This window comes from Ochotona curzoniae, unplaced genomic scaffold (assembly GCF_017591425.1).
Source record: "Ochotona curzoniae isolate NIBS_2020 unplaced genomic scaffold, NIBS_Ocur_1.0 scaffold_3835, whole genome shotgun sequence".
In the NCBI taxonomy this organism is placed as follows: domain Eukaryota; kingdom Metazoa; phylum Chordata; class Mammalia; order Lagomorpha; family Ochotonidae; genus Ochotona; species Ochotona curzoniae.
Window position 1 is genome coordinate 33,672,175 of NW_024467114.1, and position 27,469 is coordinate 33,699,643.

At 45.1% G+C, this 27,469-nt stretch overlaps 1 protein-coding gene across 1 annotated transcript in view; it reads right to left on the reverse strand.

Moving 5' to 3' along the window:
• Positions 1-879: 879 nt before the first annotated feature.
• LRRC72 (leucine rich repeat containing 72) overlaps positions 880-27,469 on the reverse strand; it is a 36,082-nt gene continuing 9,492 nt past the window's right edge. Inside the window, exons 4-9 of the mRNA XM_040964843.1 lie at positions 15,994-16,075; positions 14,624-14,734; positions 6,854-6,943; positions 4,852-5,004; positions 1,892-1,919; positions 880-1,145 (exon numbers count right to left, since the gene is read on the reverse strand). Of these exons, the coding sequence (XP_040820777.1) occupies positions 980-1,145; positions 1,892-1,919; positions 4,852-5,004; positions 6,854-6,943; positions 14,624-14,734; positions 15,994-16,075 (630 nt within the window). The 3' untranslated portion in view covers positions 880-979. The remainder of the gene's footprint in view (positions 1,146-1,891; positions 1,920-4,851; positions 5,005-6,853; positions 6,944-14,623; positions 14,735-15,993; positions 16,076-27,469) is intronic.

Genomic DNA, 27,469 nt, shown 5'->3' on the forward strand with positions numbered 1-27,469 from the left:
TGGAACCATGGCTACCCGCAGCTACACAGACAGATCTGCTGCTGTGCTGTGAAAGACGCCAGGCACAAAATATCTCCCCTGTCAAGATTCCACATATATGCCCTTGAGAGCTAGAGCCGGCTGATTTATCGTCTAGGAATCAGGACGCTGCTTGCAGTGTGGACCAGTGGCCAGCAGCAGCAAGGAAGGAGGGACCTGTGGAGTACTGCCCTGGTCCTGCTTCCCAATTAAGGATGCTAGGTAAACAATCAGGTTCCTTTTCTGAAATCTGGCTGAGCATAAGACTTAGAAGTATGGGACCCAGCACTGCAGCCTCATAGCTAACGTCCTCGCCTTGCACGTGCCTCCGGGATCCCATATAGTGCCCGTTCGTGTCCTGGAGGCCCTGTTTCCCCATCCAGCTCCCTGCCTGTGGCCTGGGAAAGCAGTCGAGGACAGCCCAGAGCCTTGGGACCCTGCACCCGTATGGGAGACCCGGAAGAGGCTCCTGGCTGTGGATCGGCTCATCTTGGGCTGTTGCAGCCACTGGGGAGTGAATCAGCTTACAGAAGATCTTCCTCTCTATCTCCCCTCTGTCTATAACAGACTTTCCAATAAAAAATATATATAAAAACCTAAAAAAAAAAAAAAGACTTAGGAGTAGAACGCCATGTGCTTTTCTCTGCAGTGAAAATGCTAAAGTGAGTTGTAACATCTGTGAGACTGCTTTGAGATGCCTGAGTAAAGCTGTCTCTCTCCACTCACTTATAACCCTTGTCTACTTGACTATGGCCTTTTGTTTTAACTTTTTGTTTCAACTCTTTATTTATAGGAATCATTGAGCCTTTGATTATCATGTGAATTTTAAAATGTGATCTCAAAACAGAGTAAAGCATTAAGTTGGAAAAAATTTAAACACAGATATATAGGAGTTCCTTTTTATCTTTGGGAAGGTTCCCCAGGATGCAGTAGGAGACGGGCAGCCAGCTGAGGCCCGGGCTCATCTTAGAGTCAGGGAGAGCATCCGGGCAGACTCCGGGCGCTTCTCCTGCAGGTACTTCTCCTCTCGCGTTGGAACCGTGTCCCAGTTCATCGAGCTCAGAGTCATGACCGACCGCTTCAAACCCCTCACAAACACAGCGTCTTCAGGGTCCTCAAACACGGTTCTGCAAGCAAAGCGATAACACGCGGAAAAAAGAATTCAACCACGAATGCAAAGTTCTTCCCCTGTGTTACTTGCACAAGGCCACTAACAGACCTCTTGTGTGCTCGGCTGACAAGTGACATTCAGGCTGAGCGACATGGCATTGGCTTGTCCTAAGGGAACGGCCCATTTCGGGATATTTGTAGGTCTCACACACTCACGGGTTCATGTTTGAAAACTGCATGAAGTTACAGCATCGAATCACATTGACATATCACGTGCTTGGTCATAAATGGGTCTTATGAATTGTGCTGTGTTTTATAAATGCACATGAAGATATTTTTCAACACTGAATCTAAAGAAATGACTCAGAAGTGCAGAGATAAAGAGCCATCAATATGCATGAGTTTGAATTGTCTTCACAGTTTTAATGACATATTTGCTTCTGAAAATGCAATCTAGAAAATGCCATAGTAACCTCGATGGCAGTTACATTCACTATACGTATTTAGGGGGAAAGTAAATGGGGAAGGTTAAACCTCTCATTTGCCATAGTTAATAATCACTCTTAACAAGTTTTCTTTAATTCATCAAATTGCCTTTTCATTGCTATGAGTTACAATAGTAAGAATTATAACACACATAAACACAGCCAAGTTTCTCAATCTATTGAAGAACTACTCACTTTTTTCTAAAGTCTATCTTAGGAAACCGGACAACACTAGGAAATTCTAATAAGAAAAGTCAAAGTTTAAGAAATCGACTTACTTGTCCACGTTATCAGCAAATGCAAAATCTAAAAAAAAAATAAAATGCAGTCTTAATGTTTCTGAAGTATCTAAAAAAGAATAGAAGAAAGCCACAAACGAAACATCTAGAGCCCAGCTGTTTTCAAAGAATCCTTTACGTAAATTGTTCAGTCCGTCCAAAGTGCCCCGTAACCAACCGGAAAGTGGAAATGCCACTGGTTATGGCGGCTTTTGCCAAGGTAGATCCTCTAATACAATTCAGATCCCAAAAGCGCTGAGAGCTTCATGAGCTTAGGCCCCAGCAAGGCCAGTGGAAACTGTTCTGATTAAGATCCCGAGGTTCCTAGGCGAAGACGGACCTGTTTTCTTCTGCTAGGCACACAGGTCTATAAATGGATGAACAAGCCAACGAAACCGAAACATCCCGGGCCGTTTCAACCCCTGGGATTCTTGGCATTCACTTCAAAGAACACACACATCCCAGATCACAAGATTCCCTTATCTTGCCCAGCTTTGGAGCTGTAAGCCTAAACTTCTCAGGGAATCTTCCAGAGACCGCCGTTGCCTTGTTTAGTTCTCTCCAGAAGGCCTGCTGCCAGGCTGGGGCTGCAGCTTACCGGCACCTGTTGCGCCGCTCAAGCCGGCTCTTGCCAAGGTGCCAGCGGCAGAGCGCAGCCGGCCGCCGCTGAGGGCACGCGGCCCTGCCTTGGGTGGGCTCACCCCTGCCTCCCTCCTTTCACAGGGCACCCTGGGGGAGGGAGCAGAGGGGTGTCCTTGCATTCCTCACTCCCAGCTACTTCATTTTCCTATTTTTATGGATTTGTTGAAATTTATTGAAAATGGCATATATTTAAGCTTTACAGCATATTTTGATATACATTGTAAAACTGTTAGCACACTAAGCCAATCAAGGCATCCAACACAGCAGTTACTAGCCCTTTCCCTCCCTCCCTCCCTCTTTTCCTTCTTTCTATACTTCTTTCCACGTGTGTGTGTTGGAACACATAGGATCTACCCTTTCAGCCAAGTTTAAGCACCCAACATTTTCAACTACCAACACTCCCATCTCATCAGATCTCCAGAATTCATCCATTTTCCATAAGAAAAACTTGGGGCTCTTTGGCCAACATCCCCCTTGCCCACACCCTGCATTTTACTCCTCTGCAATGAGTTTTTGTAATGCCTCAAAGATGTCACTTCTAGGTTAGGAGAGTTTTCATTAAACGGATTTGCCAGAATTCATTTCCCATTTCCGTGTGCATGGCCATTTGGATGATTTCTCTACTTTTGCTATAATAATTTTTTTTTAATGTTGCAAGGAGAAAGCTGCTCCCCGTGCACGTGGTCTCCGTCTGAGTGTGCGTATGCCGCCCTGGGAGAGGGATTTCAGAGTGAAGTGGGGTGTCACAAGGCAGGTGTCATGGTGCAGTGGGTCACACTGCTGCTGGGGGACGCCTGCCTCTCATGTCAGCAACTGCTGAGGTCCCCACCCAGGGAGGAGGATCTAGAACCCCTGGCCCCTGGTCTCACGTTGAACCTGCTCTGGCTCTTGTGGGCAGCGGGGGAGTGAGCTGAGTGAAGGATCTTTCTCTCTCTGCCTTTCAACTAAACAAAAAACGTCCCAAAGACACTCTGGGGGAAAAGTCTCAGCTTTGCCCTGGTTTGTCTCTTTCTTTCCTCTTCCTCTTGCTCATGCTTGAACAGTCACTGAGCTGCTTACAGAATTCTGGGCCGGCCTTGACCTTTTCCACAGCTCCCACAGCTGCAAGTGTGGCAAAGCACGGGGTTCGGTGTGAACTTACGGCTACCTGCTCTAAGCCATGGGCGGGTTCTCTCTCATTGCTTTAGGATTATTTTATCTTTCGTGTGGGATTTCTTACTGTGTACACTTTATGGCTTTGGATTTATTTTCCCTTGTGTAGTGAAGGTTTCATGTAATTTGTCGATTTTGGAAAATGTATAGTCATCCTACTTCAAAGATTACCTTCTGCTCAGTTTCCATCATTTTCCTCTGCATGAGTTGTACTAACTGCTGGCTGGGTCTTCTCTGTCTTACTATTTCTTTGTCTCAGTATCTACTTAGTATCTTTTATCTCTTTCTTTCTCTATATTACATTCCAGGTAATAACTTTGAAACAGTTTGATCCTTGTTTTCTCCTGCATTTCTGAAAAGACAAGTTGTTTCTTTTTAAACAAGCATCCCTTTGGCAAAGTTTCTTGGGAAAGAGGACTTTGTCTTTGCACGTTTCTTTATCCCCTGATGCATTCCTTCCTGGGATGGAGATGTGACCTGTGGTGGCATAGCAGCCACTTTGCAGTCATGAGGCACACTAAACGCCAACACAGAGAGCATCATGGAACTTTAACTCCAGACTCCCTATCTTTGTGCTTCTTAATGTGTGAGAGACGCAGTGTGTTTGTATTTCTGTTACCTGGAAGGAATTAAACTCACTGAATGGAACATCACGTAAACTATTTGAATTCTATTTGTATCTAATGACCTTGCAAGTGAGAACCAAAATATGAACGCTGCAAAGTGGCAGGCAATCTTGTTTATGTTTAATATTTTTCCTTATGTAGCCAAAACCTCGCAGTTGTGATTCAAGAAATGGAGTACAGTCATCACCTCCGATCGGCTGAATCTCTGACACTGTTCCGTTACCAAGGGAAGGACTTCCAAAGTTCATGGAAAATGACATAAAAAAGTCACGATTTCAGTGCAAAAATGAAAATTGATGCATAGTTTTTTCATAATGTTCATCTCCCAGGAGGTGTTTTGAAGACCCCTGGTATTAGCTCATCATTAGCACACGAGCTGAGTTAGACATGCGCCTGAATGAACATGAGAACTGCACAGCCACGTTAGGTTAACGTCATGAAAAGCTGGACAGCGGGACAGTTGAGAGTGGCTAGACACTGCGTGAGCGTGCAGGTGACTTGGGTATCAATACCGGATTATCACTGTCAGAATAAGCATACCTGAAGGTAGCCGCCGGGTTCTCTTCTGCTTGAAGGGTCGGTTAGGGTTCCACGAGGTATCGACTTTCCCTCTAAATGCTATTGATTGAATGACATGAGCCTTTCTGTGGTCAAAGATGGTAATCATGGACCTTCTTTCTTTTTCTGTGACATCTGATAGTTGCAAAAAAAAAAAAAAAAAAAGCCATGTTAGTCAGTAGCATTATCCGTCGTTAGGTCGAATGATTCAAAGTTGAATCGGATACTTGTGAAAGCTTGTCTAAACTGCTACAGGTGAGCTCTGGTTTGTAAAGCGGTGGCCAGTTCTTTCTGTGGCCATACAAGCACTCAGCACGCGCCCCGCATGCTACGAGGCAGACCTCAGTGCTGCAGTCCAAGGCGTCCCGTTTTCTCATGCGTCACTGTGACTGGCTGGAGTCATGCCTGCACCTGTCCTGTCCTCCAGAGGACCCAGAACCGCAACGTTCTTCTAAAGTGTTGTGGGCCAAGAATTAAAAGGAAGGTGAGCAGCAGATAAGACAGACATGAAAAGGAACTTGAGAGTGTAATGTGCCACAAAAATGTATTGAGGTTGGGGCCCAGTGTGGTACCCTAGCGGTTACAGTCCTAGCCTTGCATGCACCAATATCCCATATGGGTGTCGGTTCCAATCCCAACAGCCCTACTTTCCATCCAGCTCCCTGCCTGTGGCCTGGGAAAGCAGTCAAGGACAGCACAGAGCCTTGGGACCCTGCACCCGTATGGGAGACCTGGAAGAGCTCCTGGCTCCTGGCTTCGGATTGCTCAGCTCCAGCCAGTGTGGCCACTTGGGAGTGAATCAACAGATGGAAGATCTTCCTCTCTGTCTTTCCTCCTCTGTGTGTATATTACTTTCCACTAAAAATAAATAAATATCTTTAAAAAATGTGTTGAGGTGCCAGGAACCAGAGAACTGCCGAACAGCAGGTGTGACTCCATTTTGTTATTTCCTTACTATGTAATGGTCTTGGAATGCAAGATTCAGTTATCCTTCACCTAGTTTCCTTGTAACCTTTCACCTGTAATTGTTCACCCAAGATAACAGTTGTCATGGTGACCTCTGCCCTATCTGGCCCACATCCTGCTGTAAAACTCCTCCCTACCCCCCAGCCCTTACCCAGTGCTTAAATACTGCCTGAGAAAATAAAGTTTTCGGAGCTTGATCAGACTTCCTGTCTTGCTCCCATTCTTCGTGTCTCCTGTCCCCCCCAATCGTCGGTTCTTTCCCCAGGTCTCTGTTGAAGACCCCGCTGGCTGGGGCATTGAGGTTGAGAGTGTGGGACTGGCTGGATCTTGGTTTGTGAACCTCCAAAACTGGGAATCAAAATAAACCCCCTTCCTTCATAAGTAGCTTCTTTCAAGTATTTTCTTATAGTAACTGGAAGCTGCCTGATCCAGCCCAATTCTCTAACAAGCCAAGGCATGAGACAATAAACACATGATGTGGCATCTCAAAAGCTACCTGTTGGTGTCAAAAACAGGACCAGAAGGAGCACTTCAGAATCAACTAGGACAAATTCAGGGAGCACACATTTTACCAAATAAATAAATAAATAAATGGCCTCAGCTCTACACGTCCACAGGTTCTATGTTTGCATTCAATCAACTATGAATCAAATGTACTCAGAGGAAACACCATATGAGTTTTAAACATTGACAGACTTTCCCTTGTCATTATTCATTAGACAGTCTAACACAGTAGCTTTTCACGGGTAACAGGTGCTGAGTGCAGCTCCTGTGCAAATCTGGTACCCTTCTCACTGAAGAAATGGAGCTACTTGGGGCTTGGGGCAGAGGCTGGGAGTGCACACTTTCTGGAAGCAAACCCACTTGGATACTGATGGAAAAATGCAATTTACAAACTTTACAAACACCACCATCCTTTTCCCAAGATGGATTTTCAAAGATATTTTGTCGGATTCAATGACAGAGATTTAAAATCAGCTTCTGAGCTCTGTCTTTGTCCAAGAGGAGTGGGGCTTACGTTTTCGGTCCAGCAGTTCCACCCTTGGAAGATGGTATATGACGTACAAACGGTACAGGTTATATTGACACAGAGGGTTTTGGTATAGACCTGTAGGATGAAAGAACCCAAAACAAGCTGTCACATTTCAAAGTCAGTTGCATGTATCATTTAGCAAAATCCTAAATATTGGAGGATTCAGCAAAAATATAGGACTTGCGAAGCTCTGGTTTTTTTTTTTTCTTTTTTTTTTAAAGAGTTATTTTTATTGGAAAGGCAGATATACAGAGAGGAGAGACAGAGAGGAAGATCCTCTGTCCGATGATTCACTCCCCAAGTGAGCTCAACGGCCGATGCTATGCCGATCCGAAGCCAGGAGCCTCTTCCGGGTCTCCCACACGGGTGCAGGGTCCCAAAGCTTTGGGCCATCCGCAACTGCTTTCCCGGGGCCACAGGCAGGGAGCTGGAAGGGAAGTGGGACTGCCAGGATTAGAACCGGCGCCCATATGGGATCCCGGGGCGTGCAAGGCGTGGACCTTAACCGCTGCACCATCGTGCCGGCGCCTGAAGCTCTGTTTCTTAGCAAAGCAATAGCCTTAAGGTTCCCTTCCTAATTCAGTCCATACTTAGTTTCCCTAGCTGTTCAGCCCATCTGTTCCCCCAAATATTTGCTGAGTATTTACCGTCTAGTAGGAACCGTGCTAGGTGCTGGGTACATATCATTGGCCCAAGTCTACCACAAATGAGGCCAAGTTCAACATTTTCATAATAAACTAGTAAAGCAAGTGATACCTCCAGAGGGGGTCTTAAGGCTATTTTATTGTTTTTGTTTATTTCTATTTATTTATTCTGAAAGAGTTCCAGAGTGAGTGAGGGCTGGGGGAGAGAAACAGAGGGAGGAAGAGAGAGAGAGCAATCTCCTATCCACCACTTCATTCCCCAAGTAGCCACAACAGCTGGAGCTGAGCCTCGGCCAAAGCCAGAAGCCTAGAGCTGCTTCCAGGTCTCCCACACTTCCGGTAAAATCCTGGGACTCTTGTCTAGTCCCAAATGTCCCAAAGATGGGAAGAGACACAGAACACAGTTCAAGCAGGGCTACCTGGATGGCGCGCCTAACTCCTGGGCTGGGTCTGACCCAGCCTTGGCTTTTTGACCATTTTCTTGCTCGCTCTTTGCCTTTCAAATAAAATATATATATATATATATTTCAAATCAGCATGTAGGTACATTTTTTAAAGTCGTCAACTTGAGGTTGTAGGACTTTATTTTTGAAAAAGATTTGCTTTATTTTTGTTGGAAAGCAGTCTTTTTTTTCCCCCTACAGAGAGGGAAAGAGAGACATACAAAGGTCTTCCATCAGCTGGCTCATTCCCAAAATGGCCACACAACTGGAGCTAAGCTTATCCAAAGCCAGGAGCCAGGAACTTCTCCTTGGTCTCCCATGTGGGTGCAAGGTCGCAAGGATTTGATCCATCCTCTGCTGCTTTCCCAGTCCATAAACAGGGAGCGGGTGTGAAGTTGGAGCATCTGGGACATGAACCAATACCCATATGTGATGCCAGCATTGCAGGAGGAGGATTAGCCAATACAGCCACTGTACTGGCCCCAGATTTTTATTTTCAGTGAAAAGTCTATTTCCTACCCATACATAGATAGTATTAAGCAGTTATCTAGGTACGATGTGAAATGAAGCTTGTATGATTTCCGTTTGGGCACCTGCAGCAATTGGAACTTCGCTATCCTTTCTACAAAGTGCTTTTGAAAAACATGTTTATAATGAGGGAAACCACTAGATGGCAGTAGCAGAAAGTGCTGCAGCTACTGCACAGAAACGCAACGAATTCCCCACAAATGGGGCTCCAGCTGTAGCTCACTCCTAAGAGACAAAGAGATTTGATGAAGGCATGGAAATATTAAGCATTAAACACTCTGAAAAAAGCTGAATAAAGCCGGTAAAGAAAAGTACAGCCTAGGAATTGCTGGGGTTAAGCAGCAGGCTTAAACAACAACCACCACCAAACTGGTTAGAAATGGAAAAAGTCAATCATCGGGGTGGTTTTCTTCTGTAGGTAATAAAACATTCTGATGTGTGTTATATAAACACATTCCCCTCCTCTCACCCCGCCCCTGCTAACAGAATCATTCTATAGAGCCATTTAGGTTTCCCTGTGGAAAACATGGGCTTGGAAGGGACCTAGCGTGGCCATCGATGATGCCTTGGTGCATCATGAGCAAAAGTGGTAGGTAGGAAAGAGAAAGGCATGGAAAAAGATGCAGAGCCGGGAGCAACAAAGGAATTTAGGAAACAGACAATCCATGTGGAAAGAGGGAAACGGGGGTGGGAGAGGAGGACAAAGAGGCTACAAGGTTTCCAGATGGATTAAATGGCAAGCCTGCTTTGAATTTCAGCTCTGGAAAAGAGGAGGGATGTCAAGTGGTGAGACCTTTCAGCTGCAGGACAGGGACCAGAACGAATGGCCGTGAAGGCAGCAGTTACGGGCAGACTTCAGGAGATCCTCGGGGACCAGGCACTGTAGACTAAGCCAGAGAAAGTCAGGGGGAGGACACCGTTCAGGACACAAAAGCGAAGCACAACAGCTTTAATGAGGATTTCGGGAGATGAAAAAAAAAAAAGTCACAAATTGCATCGGTGCCCAATTTGGCCGTGTGGCTCCTGTCTTGGGGAATTGCGTGTGACAGCCCCAAACCTTGCGGCATAGGACAACAGTCGGAGGCGGGGTCCGCCCCCAGACATGTGACGCTCATGGAAAATGTCCCCACAGCTCTCCTGACATTTCCTGCTGGTACGCCCACCTCTTCACTGCTCGCTCTGACAGCACCGCTATTTCATTCCTCTTCACGTTTTTTTTTCCCCCTCCTGATCTGGAGCTAAGTAACAGCTTTAGGTATGTTTCCAAAGTCTGGCTTCAGCTGAATCAAACAGCACACTTGGCGTTGCATGGCTTCTGACAAGGTGTCTCCGTGCCACAATCTTTCTGTGCGTGTAGCAACTTGCGGTGTGCCCAGTGCTACAGCGAAATCCGACGGATGGGAAGCCAGAGCCCTCCGCTGTCAGCCTGGATGCTGCTTCGATTCACTTTACAGAAAAGTACAGTGAGTTCAGTCATTTGAAAGGCGTTTCATTTCTAGGATCCTGCGCGTTGTCCTAGTCTTTAAGATTTGAAAGGAAGTGATTTTCTTTGCAACTCTCCTTTTCTTTCCCCTTCCATACGATTAAACATCTGAACAGTCTGGACTCCGCAGTTTTGGGTTGAAGTTGGTACGAATGACCAAGTGTTTCAGAGAAACAAGATTCGTTTCCTGTGTCTGAATGTTCCCAAAGCCTGTGGTGCTGGTGCGTGGCCATGCACATTCCTCCAGGAATCACAAAGCAAAATCACGCACACTTTCACTTTCAGCAGGGTAATACCATTTAATCCACCCGCCCTCCAGGCTACTTAGCACACCTCCGTGGCGCCAGCGCTGTCTTGCTTATCTTAAACTGGGGTTCTGTGAGAAATTTACATTTACATTAACCATCTATCAAAATGTCTGTAGGATCTTACCACACGTGCTGAGTTCCTAAGTTCCATGTGTGAAGCTGCTCTGCATTGAAACAGACAAGAGGAAGGGGGAAAAACCCCCAGATAATCATCACTACAATTGGCTCCCCCGCTTTTTAAAAACTCTAAAGCAGAATTAAAAACTATTTCAAAGAAAGCTGAGATTCTGAAGGCTATCTTTGAGGAAAGCAGGTGGACACCTAAGGGACACATCTGCATTTGCAAGCTGGGGCCAGGGCAGAGGTTACAGCCTGCATTAGCAGCTTGTGGATGGCAGTGGTCAGGCCCAGGCGTTTGAAGGGTGCAGCTCACCTAGGGGTCAGCCACTCCGTTGTTACTTATTATCATCTCCCCTACATATTTGCTGGATGTTTGTCTTTAACAAGTGGCCCTACCTGGAGTGTCCCCAAACGGACACACTTGGAGATCCCAGCCGCCTCTCCATTTGCTGGGGCGGGGGGGGGAGAGGGAGATGGTGGGGGGTGAGCAGAGCAGGGTTGCCACCCAAGGTGTTGGGGAGCCAGCACCCCGGGGGTGCGCCAGGAGCCTCTGGTGAGTGCAGGCAAGGATGTATCTTTCCCAAGGGCGGAGCTGTAGAAAACAGACCTGGAGCACGGAAGCCAGGAGGCAAGGATGTGGGGCTCTGCTTGGATGGGGCTCCGGGAAGCGCGCGGAGGAAGGGAGGGAGGGCGTGCACAGGTAGACCGCCTGGGGAGAAGGGGTGAGCCCCGACTCCGCCCGCCCGGAAGCCAGGCATTCCAGGCAGGGGGACCTCACACTGCAGCTGGCGCGGGGCACTCCTGCCTCGGGCACTCCTGCGTCGCCCGCCTGGCTGGGGCCTGGCAGTTCTTCTCCTGAACGCCAGTGGGAGCGCAAACTCTGGCCCTACAGGCTCTTCTTCCTCAGAAGTAACTGAAGAAGAATCCTACCTGCCTAGAGAGTTTAAAGCCTGCTTCCGAATTTGAAAAGACCACGCAGTGCAACCTGTGTGAATCACATGGATTGCTCTGTCAGTGAATGAGTTGAACTGCTGCTCTGTGATGGCCCAGAACCTGCCCAAGGGAACGTTGATTACTCTAGAAAATACACATATTTTCTCCAAAGAATAATCGTTAACCAAAATGGGACATAGGTGCAAAATGTGAATATCTGCTACCAAGAATTTTCTAAGAAGAGATTTTATGGAAAGTTGGTTATAAGGGAGGAGACAGTCACACATAACATTTTCTTTGCTTGGAAAAAAGGAAAAAAAGGAGCCAGCACTGTGGTGTAGTGGGGTTAACGCAAACATCCTGTATGGGCACGAGTTCGAATCCTGGGTGCTCCCCTTTTATCCAGCTCCCTGCTGGTGGCCTTGGAAAGGCAGCAGAGGATGGCTCCCTCATGTTTGGGCCCCTGCACCCATGGGTGAGGCCCTGAGAAAGGGCCTGGTTTCTGACTGCAGCCCAGCTCTATCCTGGCTGTTGTGGCCTTCGGCGAGAGTGAAATAGTGGATGGAAGATATCTCTTCCTCTGTGTCTCTCCTCCTCTCTCTGTGATACAATAAGTCAACTTAAAAAAAAATTGTATTTACTTGAAAGGTAGAGTTAGGAACCTTGCACAATGACTCAACTGAGGAATCCGCCCCCTTGCAGGTACTGTCATCCCGTATGGGTGCAAATTCGTGTCCTGGCTGCTCCATTTGCAATCAGTGGAGGATAGCTGAAGCCAGGAGCTAGGAACTTCTTCCTGGTTTCCCACAGGGGTGCAAGGGCCCAACCACTTGGGCTATCCTCCACTGCTGTCCCAATCGCATTAGCAGAGACCTGGATGAGAAGTGGTGGGGTAACTGGGACTTGAGCTGGTGCCCATAAGGAATGCTGGCAATGCAGCTGTCATGTGAATTTACCATGCCAAAGTACTAGCCCTTAAATAAATCTTACAAAGAAAATCTGAGACAACTTTCTCAGTTGGGTCAATTACGAGAAGTATATAACTTGAGTTATTTGCATGCTTTTTCTTAAGCTTTATTTTTTATTGCAAAATCAAATATACAGAGAGGAGGAGAGATAGAGAGGAAGATCCTCCGTCTGATGGTTCATTCCCCAAGTGGCCATAATGGCCAGAACTGAGCCAATCTGAAGCCAGGAGCTAGGAGCCTCCTTCAGGGCCCCAAGGCTTTGGGCCATCCTTGACTGTCCTCCCACGTCACAAGCAGGGAGCTGGATGGGAAGTGGTGCCACTGGGACTAGAACCGGTGCCACACGGGATCCTGGCGGTGTGTGCAAGGTAAGGAACCCAGCCCCTAGACCACCGCACCGGGCCCCATATTGATACAATTTTTAGTAGAAGTCCCTTGATCCAGGGTGATGATAACGATACAGATGTTACAGAACTGTACAGAACTGGGATGTTCTCCCTGAGCATCCCTCGGCTGCCACAGTTCTGGGCTCACATGCACCCTGGACCAGGAAGGCACAAGTGGCCAGGCGCATTGGCTCAGCGTATAATCCCGTTTACTATGAGTGGGCCACCTTGCTTACAGTTCCCCAAATGTTGTTAGTTCGCATCACTTGGCTTAAATTATTAAGTTTTTACATGTAACAAATTGCCCAGTTTTGCCTCAAGCCCCTTCAAAGCAAATATTTAAGCTGCGAGTTAAGACAGTTGTAAACTCCATAAAGGTCTAGTTGGGGTGTTTCTTGTTCATTTATGTCCTGTTATTTCATTGGGTGTCACACAGTGAAGACATTTCTTGAATGGGGGAATAAATGCTAAAACAGCAACTGAATGAATGATCAGTGATACAAGGCAGGGGTTTGAATCTGGTGAAATCTAAGCCTGCGTTCCCACATCGAACCGGGAATAATTCTATACATGTTTTAGGATCGTTGGCTTTAAATGTCAATGTGATAAGAAATCATTTTCTTAAACATGTTCCTACAATGATCATCATTTAAACGTCAGGCCTGTTTCCTTGAGTTTGTCCACTCCTGAACAGGACTTCCTGAGTTTATACATCTTAATTCATCACCTGATTTACATACTTCACAACCAAACGCATTTTTGGTTTTTTTTGCTTCCAATGAACATGAGTGGTGAGACATTTTTTCTCAGTGTTTTGCATAGTTATCTGAAAAGATCCTGCTGTTAGCCTATTTTAGAGAAACACGCACAGGGAGGAGTTCTGGATCCAGCTTAGGGACTCTTCTCATCCCGCAAACCTGTGCATAGGAAGGGCAAGTCACTGGCCCATCCCGGGTCTGTCACACACAGACCAGGAAGCTGTGAAAAGCGACCAACAGGAGGCAACACTATGCGTCTCCTAATTAACTAGGGGGTGGCCATGAACTTGCCATGACTGCGATTTCAATATCCGGCTTGAAAGACTCCGCCTCTTGGTACGGTAGATGTGAGTGAGCAGGTGGAACTTTGCTCTCTCTGCTGAGCTCATCATAACCTCTACCGGCAGCACAGCTCTGCACGTCTCTGAAACACCGTCTCAGACAATGCTGGAACATGAACTGGAAAGAGGAAAATTCGTTTTATGATATTATGTGGAGAGATCCGGGCTCTCAGACTCCTTCCTCCTGCTGGATTCGAGTTCTTTGTCTCATCTTGTGGCTGAACCCATGTCCATTTGCCCAAGGACCAAGCTCACAGCTGAGCCCCCCTGTAATTTGTAACCATCTCATCCCTCTTTCCAACACCAAGGTCATGGTCTTGCTGGGTGTGATTCAAAATGTATGAAGCTGCTCCACTAATTACAGCCTTAAGGTCATTTTTTTTTTCTTTACTTTTTCAATACACTTAATGTACTACACAGCTCATCCATTTCAATTGTACAATTCAGGCATCTTTAAGCTATTTTCAGCCCTGTGCAGCTCACCAGCATTTGGCTATTGGGGAGTGAATCAACGGATCAAAGATTTCTCTCCATGTCTCAACTTCTCTACAACTATTTCAAGCAAAATAAATACATTTCTTAAAAAAAAAAAACCTCCAGATTTGAATATGCAGATCCTCTTTTGTTTTGTCATTTTTGACCCCAGAACGCCCTAGGATGCCACAAAGAACGTTTTCTACATCTTTCTTTAAAAACAAGTCTTATTACAAAAATAAGAGCTTATTCTCAGAAACATCTAGGTGTTTCAGTTCTAGTCATTGTCTTCTGACTTTGCAGTTTGAAATATAAAAAGCATACAATTGCTGTGGTAACTTAGGATCCCATAAAAGTGCAACTCGTTACTTAGGATCTTCAGGTGGATCATCCCCTTGAGCTCCTTCACGGTGGCCTCAAGCTTGGTTAATTCATTGTGTTGAAGCAAGAGAACTTGCAATGAGGGCAAGTGGTGCAAACCTGCAGGAAACAAACGATGCCTTCTGAGACACTTTTCCGTCTTAGATTTGCTTTTGAAATTGAGAGATGAAAATCACCGTGATAAATGCCAATCAGACAAGCTAACGTAGCACAAGAAAATAATATCTACTCATAATCTTATGAATTATCATTAAGAATAAAACAAAGCCAAGGAACCCAACCATTGGTTGTGATTTGGAAATATGATGTCAATGAATTTGATTTTTCTCCTTTGTTTTGATCTTTTTCTACAGAAATGATTTTATCTGTTTGGTTAAGGATTTGAAGGGACTATTTTCTTTCTTATCTTTTGTGGGGAGGAACTGTTGCTTATATTTTATGAAGTCAGTCAATGTAATAATTCAACCATTCCTCCAAAGCACTAAGTTAAATATTTTCTTTATATAATGAGTTAAATATTCAAATAATTTTTGTTGATTCTGAAATGCATGTGTTTTTTTCACACTTTTACCTTGAATGAAAGTGGGGTGTCTCTGTGTTAACCACATCATAATTTCACCGGCAAGATTTTGCTTCTTAGTGTTAAAATCTTGCATTTTGACTCTGTGGTGCGTGGCGTCAGAGAAGTGTTCTGCATTACACTTGTTTGTATTTCATGATCATATTACATAGTTTGATATCTGGCTTCTAATTTCTGGTTTAGAGATTGTTGAGCATATGAAATTAACTCAGATTGGAAACAGGAATTTGGTTGGTAAAAAGAAGAGCCAGTGAAGACTCTCAAGTTCTTGGGCTTGCTAATGTTCCCAAAGATCGCTAAAATTCGCTCTCACAATGTATAATTTGTGTCCAACTGTGAAGTAGCCTGGAAAATTTCTGATGTTAAAAAAGATTCTTTTACGTTTTGAAGACAATGAAAAGCACATTCCTTAAGATCAAATGCAGGTGGGCCTGGCGGCGTGGCCTAGCAGCTAAAGTCCTCACCTTGAATATGCCAGGATCCCATATGGACGCTGGTTCTAATCCCGGCAGCTCCACTTCCCATCCAGCTCCCTGCTTGTGGCCTGGGAAAGCAGTCGAAGACAGCCCAAAGCTTTGGGATCCTGCACCCTCGTGGGAGACCTGGAGGAAGTTTCTGGCTCCTGACTTTGGATCAGCATAGCATCGGCCGTTGCACTCACTTGGGGAGTGAATCATTGGACAGAAGATCTTCCTCTCTGTCTCTTCTCTTCTCTGTATATCTGACTTTCCAAAAAATAAATAAATCTTAAAAAAAAAAAAACTTTTTTAACACCTACCTTCTATCTCAAAGATGGCATTGTTGTTCAGATATAGCTCTGTCAGACAATAGTTTCTAGTGAGAAACGCTATCCCGTGGAGCTGAAAATGAGAGAAAACGGTACAGTTTTGTCAGCAATTCTGTATAGCTCTGGAATTGCAGCAAGCCCACAGACGATTCCCTTTGGGCCTGTGTCGTGAGTTATCCCCGGGTTGCTCTCCCTCCTCCTTCAGGAAGGCTGTGTGATAAGAAAGTTGCTCTCCGCTACAGGATAGCTCTCTGAATTCGTCTCAACCGCCCTCACCCAGCTTTCAGTCTTTCTCCTCTGGCTGGGACCTTTCGCTGCGGAAGTACTTTTTCTAGTTGTGTCCTGCAGACTCATTGGTCTGGCCGCACATCACCATCTGACTCCTGTGTGTGGCACATCTCCACTACTCCCCTATCTGACATTACCGTGAGCCCAGGACTCTCTCCTTGGGTCAAGGCCGTCTGCTTCACTGTGAGCTAGGTTTTTCCTTTGCCTTTCATGTATTTGGACAGTGAGGGTGAAACAGAGGAGAGATGGCATATATCCTACTTGGAGCAGGCAAGTTAATTTAAGCGAAATTTTTACTACATAATATGAGATCTAGAGGGGAGAGACTGGTTTTCAGTTCAGTGCTTAGTTCTTTATAGATACAGCAATAAATGCTCATGGTTGAAAATTCATCTTGTTAGAGTTACCTAAAGCAGGAACTCCCAATATGATCGTGCAGTAAATAGAACTGTTTGGCCATTGATGAATAGATTCAGATAAGTAGAGGCCAGCCCACTTGACAGTGAAGGTTTATTGAGATGTTTGCTCACATCTTAGAAAAGCCATTTTAGTGGTATATGCAGAGTTTGAAAACCATTTTCTTTGTTGATTATATATATGAATCTCTCTCTATATATAGATAGATATATAGATATATAGATACACACTCCCCTAAACTAGCAACAGAAAGGCATGTATACTGAGTGTCATGTCATGGAGATTCATGTCTAACAAATCACGCCTGTGCTCACGTGGGAGCTAACTTTATCCCGGCTGCAAGGGGCGTTGCGTAGCAAGAGGGGCGTTGCCCTCTGGTAGGAGAAGCCAGGTAAGGCAGGAAGTCAGGGTCCCCATCGGCTTCCCAACCCTTCCTGTCCTTCTAGTCCCCAGAAATCATTCATTGCCTTCTGCTCTTCCTCCCACCTGTCCCAGCACTCTTGACCTTAGGAGTGGAACTAGTGGAGACCCTGGCTTTCCCTTCCCAGTCACCTGCCAACCACCCAGCAGTAATAGAACATTGCTGGTCAGTTGAGGCTGATTTGTCTGCATCACTGATTAGCAGAAGGATGCTATTGAATGCCCCAAGGTTCATCTGGGTTATAGAATCATAGTTCTCCCAAGAGCATTACCATCATGGACCACAGCTGTGACAAGTGTGAAGCTGTTAAACTTGTACTGCTTGCAGAGGTGAGGGGATAAGGAGCAGCGGAGGCGAAGGAGACAAAGCCAGCTTGTAAGACCCTTAGAGAACTACTGCAATAATCCAGGCAGAGGAGGGTTGCTGGGCAGAGGCAGGAAAAAAAATCAAGGATTCTAAGGTGACAGCAGGAGATGAGGAAGGACAAGGTCTGCGGAACAGGGGCCGTGGGAGGAGAGAGCTCTGGAAGGACGGGGATTCAGAGCTCAGCAGATTTGATGGTGCAGTACATGGCTAAAGTCAGAAACAGAAATTAGAAGACCCGCTCATTGTGCTGATATTCAAGCCATCATTAGAGCAAACAATTATTGGTCTATTTAGAAAAATCAACATGATTGATACTAATAAAGGGTGCCATAATATTTATAGCAAATGTGACATTTCACGGTTGTATAGCTTAGCCCAAAGCTATGTAGCAAGTGCTCAAGAAATGCTGTTATTATTTACTGAACTGCTTCTGTTATTTTTGCAAGGTCAGGAATGTTTGCTTTCAAGCCACTGAGTTCCTCCTAAAGGAACTTGGTACTGGCCAAGTGGGGGACCCTGACGAGGTTCCTGGCTGCTGATTCTGGCCTGGCTCGCTACTGGCTGTTGCTGCCATGTGAGGAGTGAGGTAGACGATCTCCTTTCTCTCTCTGTCACTCTGCATTTCAGAGAAATAAAATGATCCTTATTTTGCAAGAGCCAGGATCCCATATGGGCGCTGGTTCATGTCTCAGCTGCTCCACATGTGGCCTGCTTATGGCCTGGGAAAGCAGTAGAAGATGGCCCAAAGCCTTGGGATCCTGCATCCATATTGGAAACCTGGAAGAAGCTCTTGGCTTCAGATTGGCTCAGCTCCAGCCAGTGTGGCCAGTGGGAGAGTGAACTGGTGGGTGGATCTTTCCCTCTATCTCGCTTTCTCTCTGTAAATCTCATCTACCTTTCCAATAAAAATAAATAAATCTTTCTTTCAAAAAAAAAATGAAAAGAAGTTTTCAGCTTCCTTAAAATCCGAAATATTCATACTCATGTCTGGTATACTCCCAAACCCAAAATCAGTGTATATTACATCACAATAGGGCTCCCTAATTTGGGGGGACATTTCTATATAAACCATCCAGAAGACATTAATTTGCTAATATTTGGAAGTAAATCAGTTCATTAGCTTGAGTAATGGAAAATACTCTCATTTCTTTTATGCTCTGTTATTGCTTAAAAGTAATAATCCCAAAACATGTCTAAATGCATCCAAAAGTGCTTGCTTTGAAATATGAAGAAAGAAAAGAGAAATATAGTAAACCCTGAAGTCTTCCAAAGTACAATAATAAATAGAATTAAAGTTTGGTACAAGCCAAGCAAGTGTTTGTGTGCCTATGTGTATTTATTCAACTTATTTAACCTTCACTCCACAGTAGGACACTTGCTACTGTCTTGTGTTAAGAGGATGAAATGGAAGTACAGGAAGTTTAGGCAACTTGCTTATAATTATACAACTACTCCAAAATTATTCCAAAAAGTTTGGGGGAAAATTGAATTAAAAGATACATTTAGAGTCCGGCACAGTAGCCTAGTGTCTAAAGTCTTGCATGTTCTAGAATCCCACATGGGCACTGGTTTGTATCCTGGCTGCTCCAGTTCCCTGCCTGTGGCCTGGGAAAGCAGTCGAGGACGGCCTTTGGAACCCTGCACCCGGAAGAAGCCCCTGGCTGCTGGCTTCGGATCAGCTTAGTTCTGGCCATTGCAGCTGCTTGGGAATTGTATCAATGGATGGAAGATCTTTCTGTCTCTTCTTCTCTCTGTGTATCTGGCTTTCCAATAAAAATAAATAGATCTTTAAGAAAAAAGAGATAAGTTTATTTTAGTGCAAAAGAAAAAATAAAATCCATGTCTAAAAGTATCTTTAAAGTTTATGGAAAATGTGTATAATGAAAAAAAATTGTGCATAGATTTCAAATACTTTGGTGAATAAATTTTTTTTTGTATTCCGATTTTCACAAACTGTTGGACAGACTCATGTGCGAAGCTCATCAAAAAGAGCCCTTTGAACTTAAAAATACTGAGGTAGACAGTAAGAGAGCTGAAAGAGAAAATTGAGGATATCCCTAGAAAGTAGAGATAAATAATAAAGAATATAAAATAGAACCCAGGAGAAACAGCAGACAATTGGACTTAGACATAGTAGTCTGACATACACACAGTGCAAGTGCCAGAAAGAGAGAACAATGAATATGGAGCTCAAAAATAGCTCAAAAAAGTGCCCTGACGCTGAAAGACATTCTCAGCTGAAATGTCCCCAATCTCAGTGCAATGGATTCAAACAGATCCGCACACACGCGCGCGCATCTGGACAAAGTGTCAGATCATGAAGGTCCAAGGATTCATTGGTCTTCAGACAGGACATGCACACACACACGTGCACTCAAGCATGCCACGCGTGAGGAACAGGACTCAGTGTGGCTCCACCCTCCCTAACAGCCACACTGTGAGACGCCAATGCAAACAAGTCCATCAGTGCAGCAAGCCAAGATTCCATCCCTGTCCAACACCAGAATAATGACAACTGCAGGCAGCGACAAAGTAACGACCTTCATCCAGGAATCCACTGGAGAACCACATGGACGGGAGAAACTGGTTAGGTAGCTAGCTAGCTTAGGGGAAGTCACCCCTCCCCTCCCTACTTAATCATATCCACCTACTTATCAATCAAATAACCCCCTCCACAGGAAGTACTTCCCCCTACTTGGGCCCTGGACCAGTGGTCTGCAACCACACCCCTGTGGGCTCCATGAAAGCCCATAGGAGGAGGCGCTCGCTCTCTCTCTCTCCCTGCAGACAAGCGAACAGAAGGTAGCCTCTCTCCATGCTCCCCATCCCTCACCTTTTCCCTTCCTGGCCCACTCTATCCCTACATATGGCCCATGTGCATCTGGGAACTGTTTACACTAAGCCTAATCGCTTCATAAGCTACACTGGTATCTGCACTTAAAATACTTCTGAAGAGGTGAGAACCTAGGAAAGCAACATTAGGCCCAACCTGGCTTGCAACACAGGAACAAGAAACAACGCAAAGAGATCTCCCGGCTGGTGACTAGAGAGATTTCCAGTCATGTACTGGCATACACCCAGCAGGATAGACTGAGCTTCAAGAACAATAAAACTCATAAGAAACCCAATATATTTGCTCTACCTTGCAAAGAATTTGGTTCAATACATGACAATAACATTCAAATGTGTGTTAGTTTGATGAGACTGCTATAACAAATAACAAGAGATGGATTTGTTTAAGTAGCAGGAATCTTTTCCTTTAAAAGTGTGGAGGCTTGGGGGTCAGCAGAGTGGCATAACAGGTTAATCCTCTGCCTGTGGTGCCAGCGTCCCACAAGGGTACCTGTTCATGTCCTGGCTGGTCCACTTCGGATCCAGCTGCCTGCTTAAGACCTGGGAAAGGAGAAGATTGTCCAAAGCCTGAACCCTTGCCATCATGTGGATGAAGCTCCTGGCTCAGTTCTGACTGTGGTGGCCATTTGGGGAGTGAGCCAGCAGATGGAAGATCAACCTCTCTGTCTCTTGTTCTCTCTGTGTACAAAATTTGCCTCTCAAATAAAAATGAGATAAATCTTAAAAATAAAAAAAAATAGAGGCTAGGAGTTCAAGATTAAGGTGTCAGTAGGATTATGCTTCCTTTTGTGGCCCCTCTCCTTGACTTACAGGTGGCCCTCTTCCTGCTACCTTCCAGGGTATGCATTAGCAGGAAGCTGGAATCGGAAGCAGAGCTGGGATTTGAACCCAGGCAGTCAGAAAAGGGATGTGACTTTTCACAGGTGGCATCTCAACTGCTATGCCAAAGTCTGCTTTCTAGTGTCCCCTTCTTGTAAACACACCACTCACCTCAATGATCTTAGCTTAATGTCATTTTCTCATAAAATGTCCTATCTCCAAATGCAGTCTTAGGCCGAGGTGTCAAGGGTTGGAGCTTTCACATGTGAATCTGGAGGGAGCCAATCATCCCAGAACAAAAGGCAAATTAAAAAATAAAGACTTTTCCCTCCAGGGAATTGGAATAAGTACAATAAAGGGAAAAATGGAGTTGAATACGTGGCTTATTTCTGAAGCGCAGGCTTTGTCATAACAATGCAACCAGTGAATATTGATTTAGCCCAAGTTACAACACAACCACATCAGGAGACCAGGGAACGGAAAGCTTGTGTGTGTGTGGCAAAGTAGGCGTAAGAAAGAGAAAGAACCACGGCTTCGTCTTCCGCAGTAGGAACTGAGCGGCCATTGTCTGTGAGAGAACAATCATGGAGCAGCAGCAATAGCAGAGTATGATCCAGAGAAGGTCTGATAAACAGAAAAACACCCCTGAAAGAGCTGGGCGTCATGGTCTCGGTTGGGGCTAGGTGTGTGGAGTTTGCCATCTGGTGAGATTACTGTATTCTCTCACTTCAAGCACAGCTGGGTTTCTAAAGGTAGCTGATTTCACTTGTTCTACTTTTTTTTTTTTTGGAAGATTTATTTATTTCTATTTGAAAGACAGATTTACAGAGAGGAGAGACAGAGAGAGAGATCTTGAATCTGTGGGTTCACACACTCCGTGGCCAGAGCTGGGCTGGTGCAAAGTCAAGGGCGTGGGAGCTTCTTCCGGGTCACCTCCGAGGGTGCAGGAGTCTAAGAACTTGGACCATCCTCCTCTGCATATGAACAGGGAACTGAATCAGAAGTGGAGCAGCTGGAACTCGAACTAGCGTCCATAGGGGATGCCAGCACGGAAACACCACAGTGCCAGTTGTTGATTTACTTTTAAAAAGACTTACGTTTATTTTTTAAAGTCACAATTACAGAGAGGGAGGGAGTGACAGAGAAGAGACTCTTACGGAGATTCTCCCCTGGATTGGCCACAATGGTTAGGGCTGGACCAGGCCAAAGCTCTGAGCCAGGCGCTTCAGCTGGATCTCCCAGGCAGGCAGTGGTCTGTGCACTTCGGCCATACACTAGATGGTTTTAAGGAATGAGGAGGTGCTTGTCCTAATTTCCTATTATTTTTATAATTATCCTATTTATTTTTTTGGCATTCATTTTTATTTGAAAGAGATTTTACAGAAGGAGAAGCATTCCCCAAGTGACTACAACAGAAACTGGGGCTGATCTGAAGCCAGGAACTTCCTTGGGGTCTCCCAGGTGAGTGGAGAGACCCAGGGATTTGGGCCACCCTCCACTACCTTCCCATGTCATAAGCAGAGAGCTGGGTTGGAAGTGGAGCAGGTAGGACGTGAACCAGCACCCATAAGGGATATTGGTGCTTGCAGGTAGATTAGCCTGACATGTCACTGCACCGGCTCCATTGCCCCAGTACTTATTCATTGACAATTGTGTGTGAGCTTCCTTGATGAGGATTTCACATATCTCCTGAGTATTTTCATGAGAATTCTTAAAGAATATGTACCCCATATCCCATTCAAGGGGAAAGCTCTAGAGCGACTGTACCATTCAGCACTTGTCTTAGTGACAGGACTAACTGCACCTGTGCTAGCAGTTCCACCGCCATTAGTTAAATGACCACAGGCACTCGGACAGGGATGGTCCTTGCAATTGCTGATGCGTTTTCTTTCATTTCCAACTTTCTAGCATGATTCAATGAGATGTAGCAGACGCTTGTCACAATCTTTTGGCTTCTCAGCATTCAAACCTCCTCCTTTTACTTTAAGGAATTCCCTGTCTGATGAGTCATGATGCTTGGGAACCAGCATCTACTGCCTGTGAGAGACTTGCAGCCGGCAGGGTGTGGAGGCAGGACTGAGGCCAAGCTGATCCAGCGTGTCCATCCTGAATGCCGAATCAAAACCCAGTAACACCGAGACGTGGGGAAGGCTGGGTGATCGCTGGTAATGGCAGAGGTGGTGGGGCGGGCAGAGTATCTGTTTCCTCTAGCAGTGTAAATAGCGGCAGGGGTAATGGTGTGTTCAGCACCATGCAGGGCTTCTAGGGTTTTTGTGTGTGTTGATTTATTTGAAAGAGAATGAGAAATCAAGAAGGATCTCTCACCTGCTGGATCACCCCCTAAATGTGTGCAAAAGCCAGGTTTGGAGTTCAAGTACTTAGACCGTCAACTTCTGCTTTCTCAGGCACAGTAGCAGGGAGCAGGATCAAAAGTGGAATAGTGAGAACTTGAACCAGTGTTCAGATGGGATGCTAGCATTACAGACAGTGGCTTAACCTGTTTTGCCAAAATGCTGGGCATGAACTTTATTCTCAAGCTCCATAGCACTCACCCAAGAGCTTTTCAATAACTCATTGGTAGATTTAAAGAAGGATGTGTTGGTCAAGTGAACTTGTCACCTTAACGCATATGCCTGTGAAGGAAAGCTCCTAGCTGTAATGTCAAATGAACAGAAGTTGACAGATTTGAATGGAAAAAGGGGAAATGCTAAGCCAAATATCATAAACCTCAACTTTGTAACCAGTGACCAATCACTTGTCGTTTGTGATTCACTGACTAAATAGAAACACTGTATTTATGCGGAAATATTAGAATTTTTTTGACTTCCCGTCAATGAACAATTGCTAACCAACCGCTCCGAGCAGGAATCTGTGCTAAGTTCTGAGGTTATAACTGCAAACAGATGAGAAAGACAAAAAAACTTGGCCTTTGCCACTGTGGGAAAGCCTGATGTAAACATGCTTTATAAAGTACGCATCACGGTGGAAGTGGGTGGAGGTTTCACTCTTTAGAAGCTGGCCACTGAGGCTGCACGAGGCGGGAAGTGCTGTGTCTCAGGGAGGTTGGTCCAGGCAGCCATCCTGTGGATGCGGACACTTGGACAGGCTCCTGTTGAGGGCCCTGGGCTGTGCAGCCTCAGGTCAAACAGCACTCTGTTGTTTTGCCTATTGAATAGGTAGATCCATTTCAAGAAAAAGCAGTAGATTGTTGTATGTTTGAGCATTAAGATCAGAGTACTTCTTGAACTGGCACAGAACTTCAAATATTAGTTGGGAGAATATTCCTGATATAAGCTGAATTATACAAGAAAGACAAAAACGGAACATTTTGGTTTAACTTCAGTATTCCAAAATTTATTGTTTGATGTTCTTACCCACTAAATGTCTGTCTCTGATTAAAACTGGCACTTCAACAATGTTTAAAATAATTGTATGTATCTAATGCAAACATATCTTTATCCTAATGTTTTCCCATCTCACTTCCAAGTTACTGAATTTTTGAATATGTCCTTCCAAAAATGGATTGTATTTCTTTGTTAAATCATCTAAAATGATGGCTGAGTCTTTCACTGCATGTATCTGTAAATTTCCCAACCATGCAGTGAAGGCTTATTTAGGCTAATTTATGTTGATTGTCTTTTTTTTTTTTGAGGAGGTTTCAAATATTTGGCAAAGTGTAATTCAACAAAGTTGACACGGGGATATAATTAACGCTGCCAGAGGCAATAGGCATATCTAACAGGCCCAAGGATGTGGAATGCATGCTCATTTGTTTTGTCCTCCCTCAGCCCTTACTCTCTCTAAATCATTTTCTAAAAAAAAATATGTGCACAAATAAATGAAAACATATCAAACATGCTTATGCACAGATAGATCTGATTGAAGGAGCCACTAAGATTCCTTGAGCCAGGGCCTGCTGTAAAGCTACCTACCTCCCCATCCTTATGTTGGTGCCTTCCCTATCCATGACCTTGGTTAGCCAGGGTCTGAAAATACTCAATAGAAAATGCCAGAAATACACAGCTTATAAGCTTTAAACCAAGTGTGATTCCAATAACATGAAGAAGCTTCATGCAGTCCTGCTCTGTCTTACTTGGAATGTGAGTCATCCCTCTGTCTGGCGGTTCCACACCAGGTATACTACCCTCTCAATAATCATTGAGTCGCTGCCTCTGTGATGAAGTCAGCAGTAGTGATATCCCAGTGCCTGTGTTCCATTAATCATAAAAGTGGGGGAGTGCTGCTGCTGACTTGTGTCCTGGTTGCTCTGCTTCTGATCCTGCTCCCTGCTGAGAGTCTGGAAAAGCAATGGAAGATAGCCAAAGTGCTTAGACCCTTGCCAATCATGTGAGAGATCCTAATAAAACATCTGGCTCTTAGCTTTGGTCTGGCACAGCTCTGGCCATTTGAGGAATAAAGCAACAGACAGAAGATCTCTCTCTCTCTCTGTATCTCTGATTTTAAAAATAAACAAACAAATACATTTTTTAAGGAAGAAATAGAATCTTTCCCTGAGTCATTCACCAGATACTCATAATTAACTGAGCAGGGAGCAGCTGAAGATCTCCCACATGGGTGGCAGGGAGCTAAGTCCTTGAGCCATCATTGCTGCCTCTGTGGAGGCTCGCTGGCAGGAAGATGGACTCAGGACAGGAGCCTGGGCTCAAGCCTGGCCTCCGATGTGCAAGCTGGGCATCCCAAGGAGCCTCTTCACCACTATGCCAAATGCCCACCCCATCAGTGTTATTATAACTGTTTCATTCTTTAGATAAACCCTATCAGAGGCTTTTCAAATTTTAATTTAAATGGAGCTCATAAAAACAGTCAGTTCTTTGGCTTTTTAGCTGTTTGTGTGTTAAGGGATTCCACAGGTTCTTAACAAATGCATATCCTCATCTGAGACACAACGACTCCTGGGACTGGCACGATATCTGAATTGGCTAATCCTCCTTCTTCAAGCACCAGGATCCAATATGGGCACTGGTCCATGCCCCTGCTGCCCTACTTCTCATCCAGCTCCCTGCTTGTGGCCTGGAAAGCAGTGGAGGAAGGTGCAAAACCTTGGGACCCTGTGCATGCGTGGGAGACCTGGAAGAAGCCCCAGACTTCTGGCTTTGAATTGGTCCAGCTCTGGCCATTGCAGCCATGTGGGGAGTGAACCAGCAGAAGGAAGATGTTTCTATTTCTTCTCTGATCTATAACTCTGTCTTTCCAATAAAAACAAATCAATCTTTGATTAAAATAAAAAAAGAATGGACTACAAAAAGTACTGCTGTACTCCCAGACAGCAAAGGAGACTTACACTGTGGTGCCCATATCCTGAATACATGGCTCATGATTAGACTCTGAGCAGAAGCAGAAGCAGTCACATGGATGTGTCCTTCCATGCTGTGCACCCTATGGCGTGAGAGGCTCCAGACTAACTCAGTGACAGTCACTGCCTCCCAGACACTGTCCAAGGCCATGTCCCCATCGGGAGCACTGGCTCTCATTGCCTGTCCTCATTTTGTCACCAGAGTAGATGCCCCCGCATCGTTTGCCATGGTTTACTAGCTTGATTGCAAGCACGAAATCAGTCAAGTAGGATGCTTTGAGCTTCAGTAACTTCCAAACTGCACTCCTACTGGCACAGAGAGTGAGAACATTTCTATCTCACACACTAGGTGCTGCAAGAGCCTTGGTTCTGGCACCTTCATGAGTTCCTATGATCTCTGCCCAGCCCTGGTAGTTGGGAGGAGTGCTCTTGGCCTAATATCCAGTAAGAGAACCTCCTGAGGATGGCCATTCTAGTACTGTCTCTTGGGGATAAGGAAGACTTTTCCAGAAGCATCCAGCAGTGTCGCCCTCATGTCTCTGTTACAGATGGGGTTTGGTTCCATTTGCCGAGTGGCTTCCTGGGGAGAGTGAGATCAGTCACGCTGGCTTAGACAGTTCTAGATCACCCTTGGAACTGGCTGGGAGGACCTTCTTGAGTGAAATGGAGCAAGACCATGGTATACCACTCCCAAACCCACATTCTGCTGGATAGGCAGGGAAGGAAAGAGAATGGACATTGAGTACACAGCCAATGTCTTTGCAGGTCTCAGTAAGTATTGTGCATTGACTAAGTGAGCAAACAAAAAGATGTGTTGCTTTGTTTTAGTGCCTTATTTTCCCTAAATAGAGCGTAATTGAAGATATTCACTGCAATAAGAATGATACTGATGATAAATTCACATTATTCTTAACAATATATCACAGTCCTAAATATTTCTCTCGTGTCAATTCCTTTTTCATTACAATTCTCCATACCACTGCTATAGG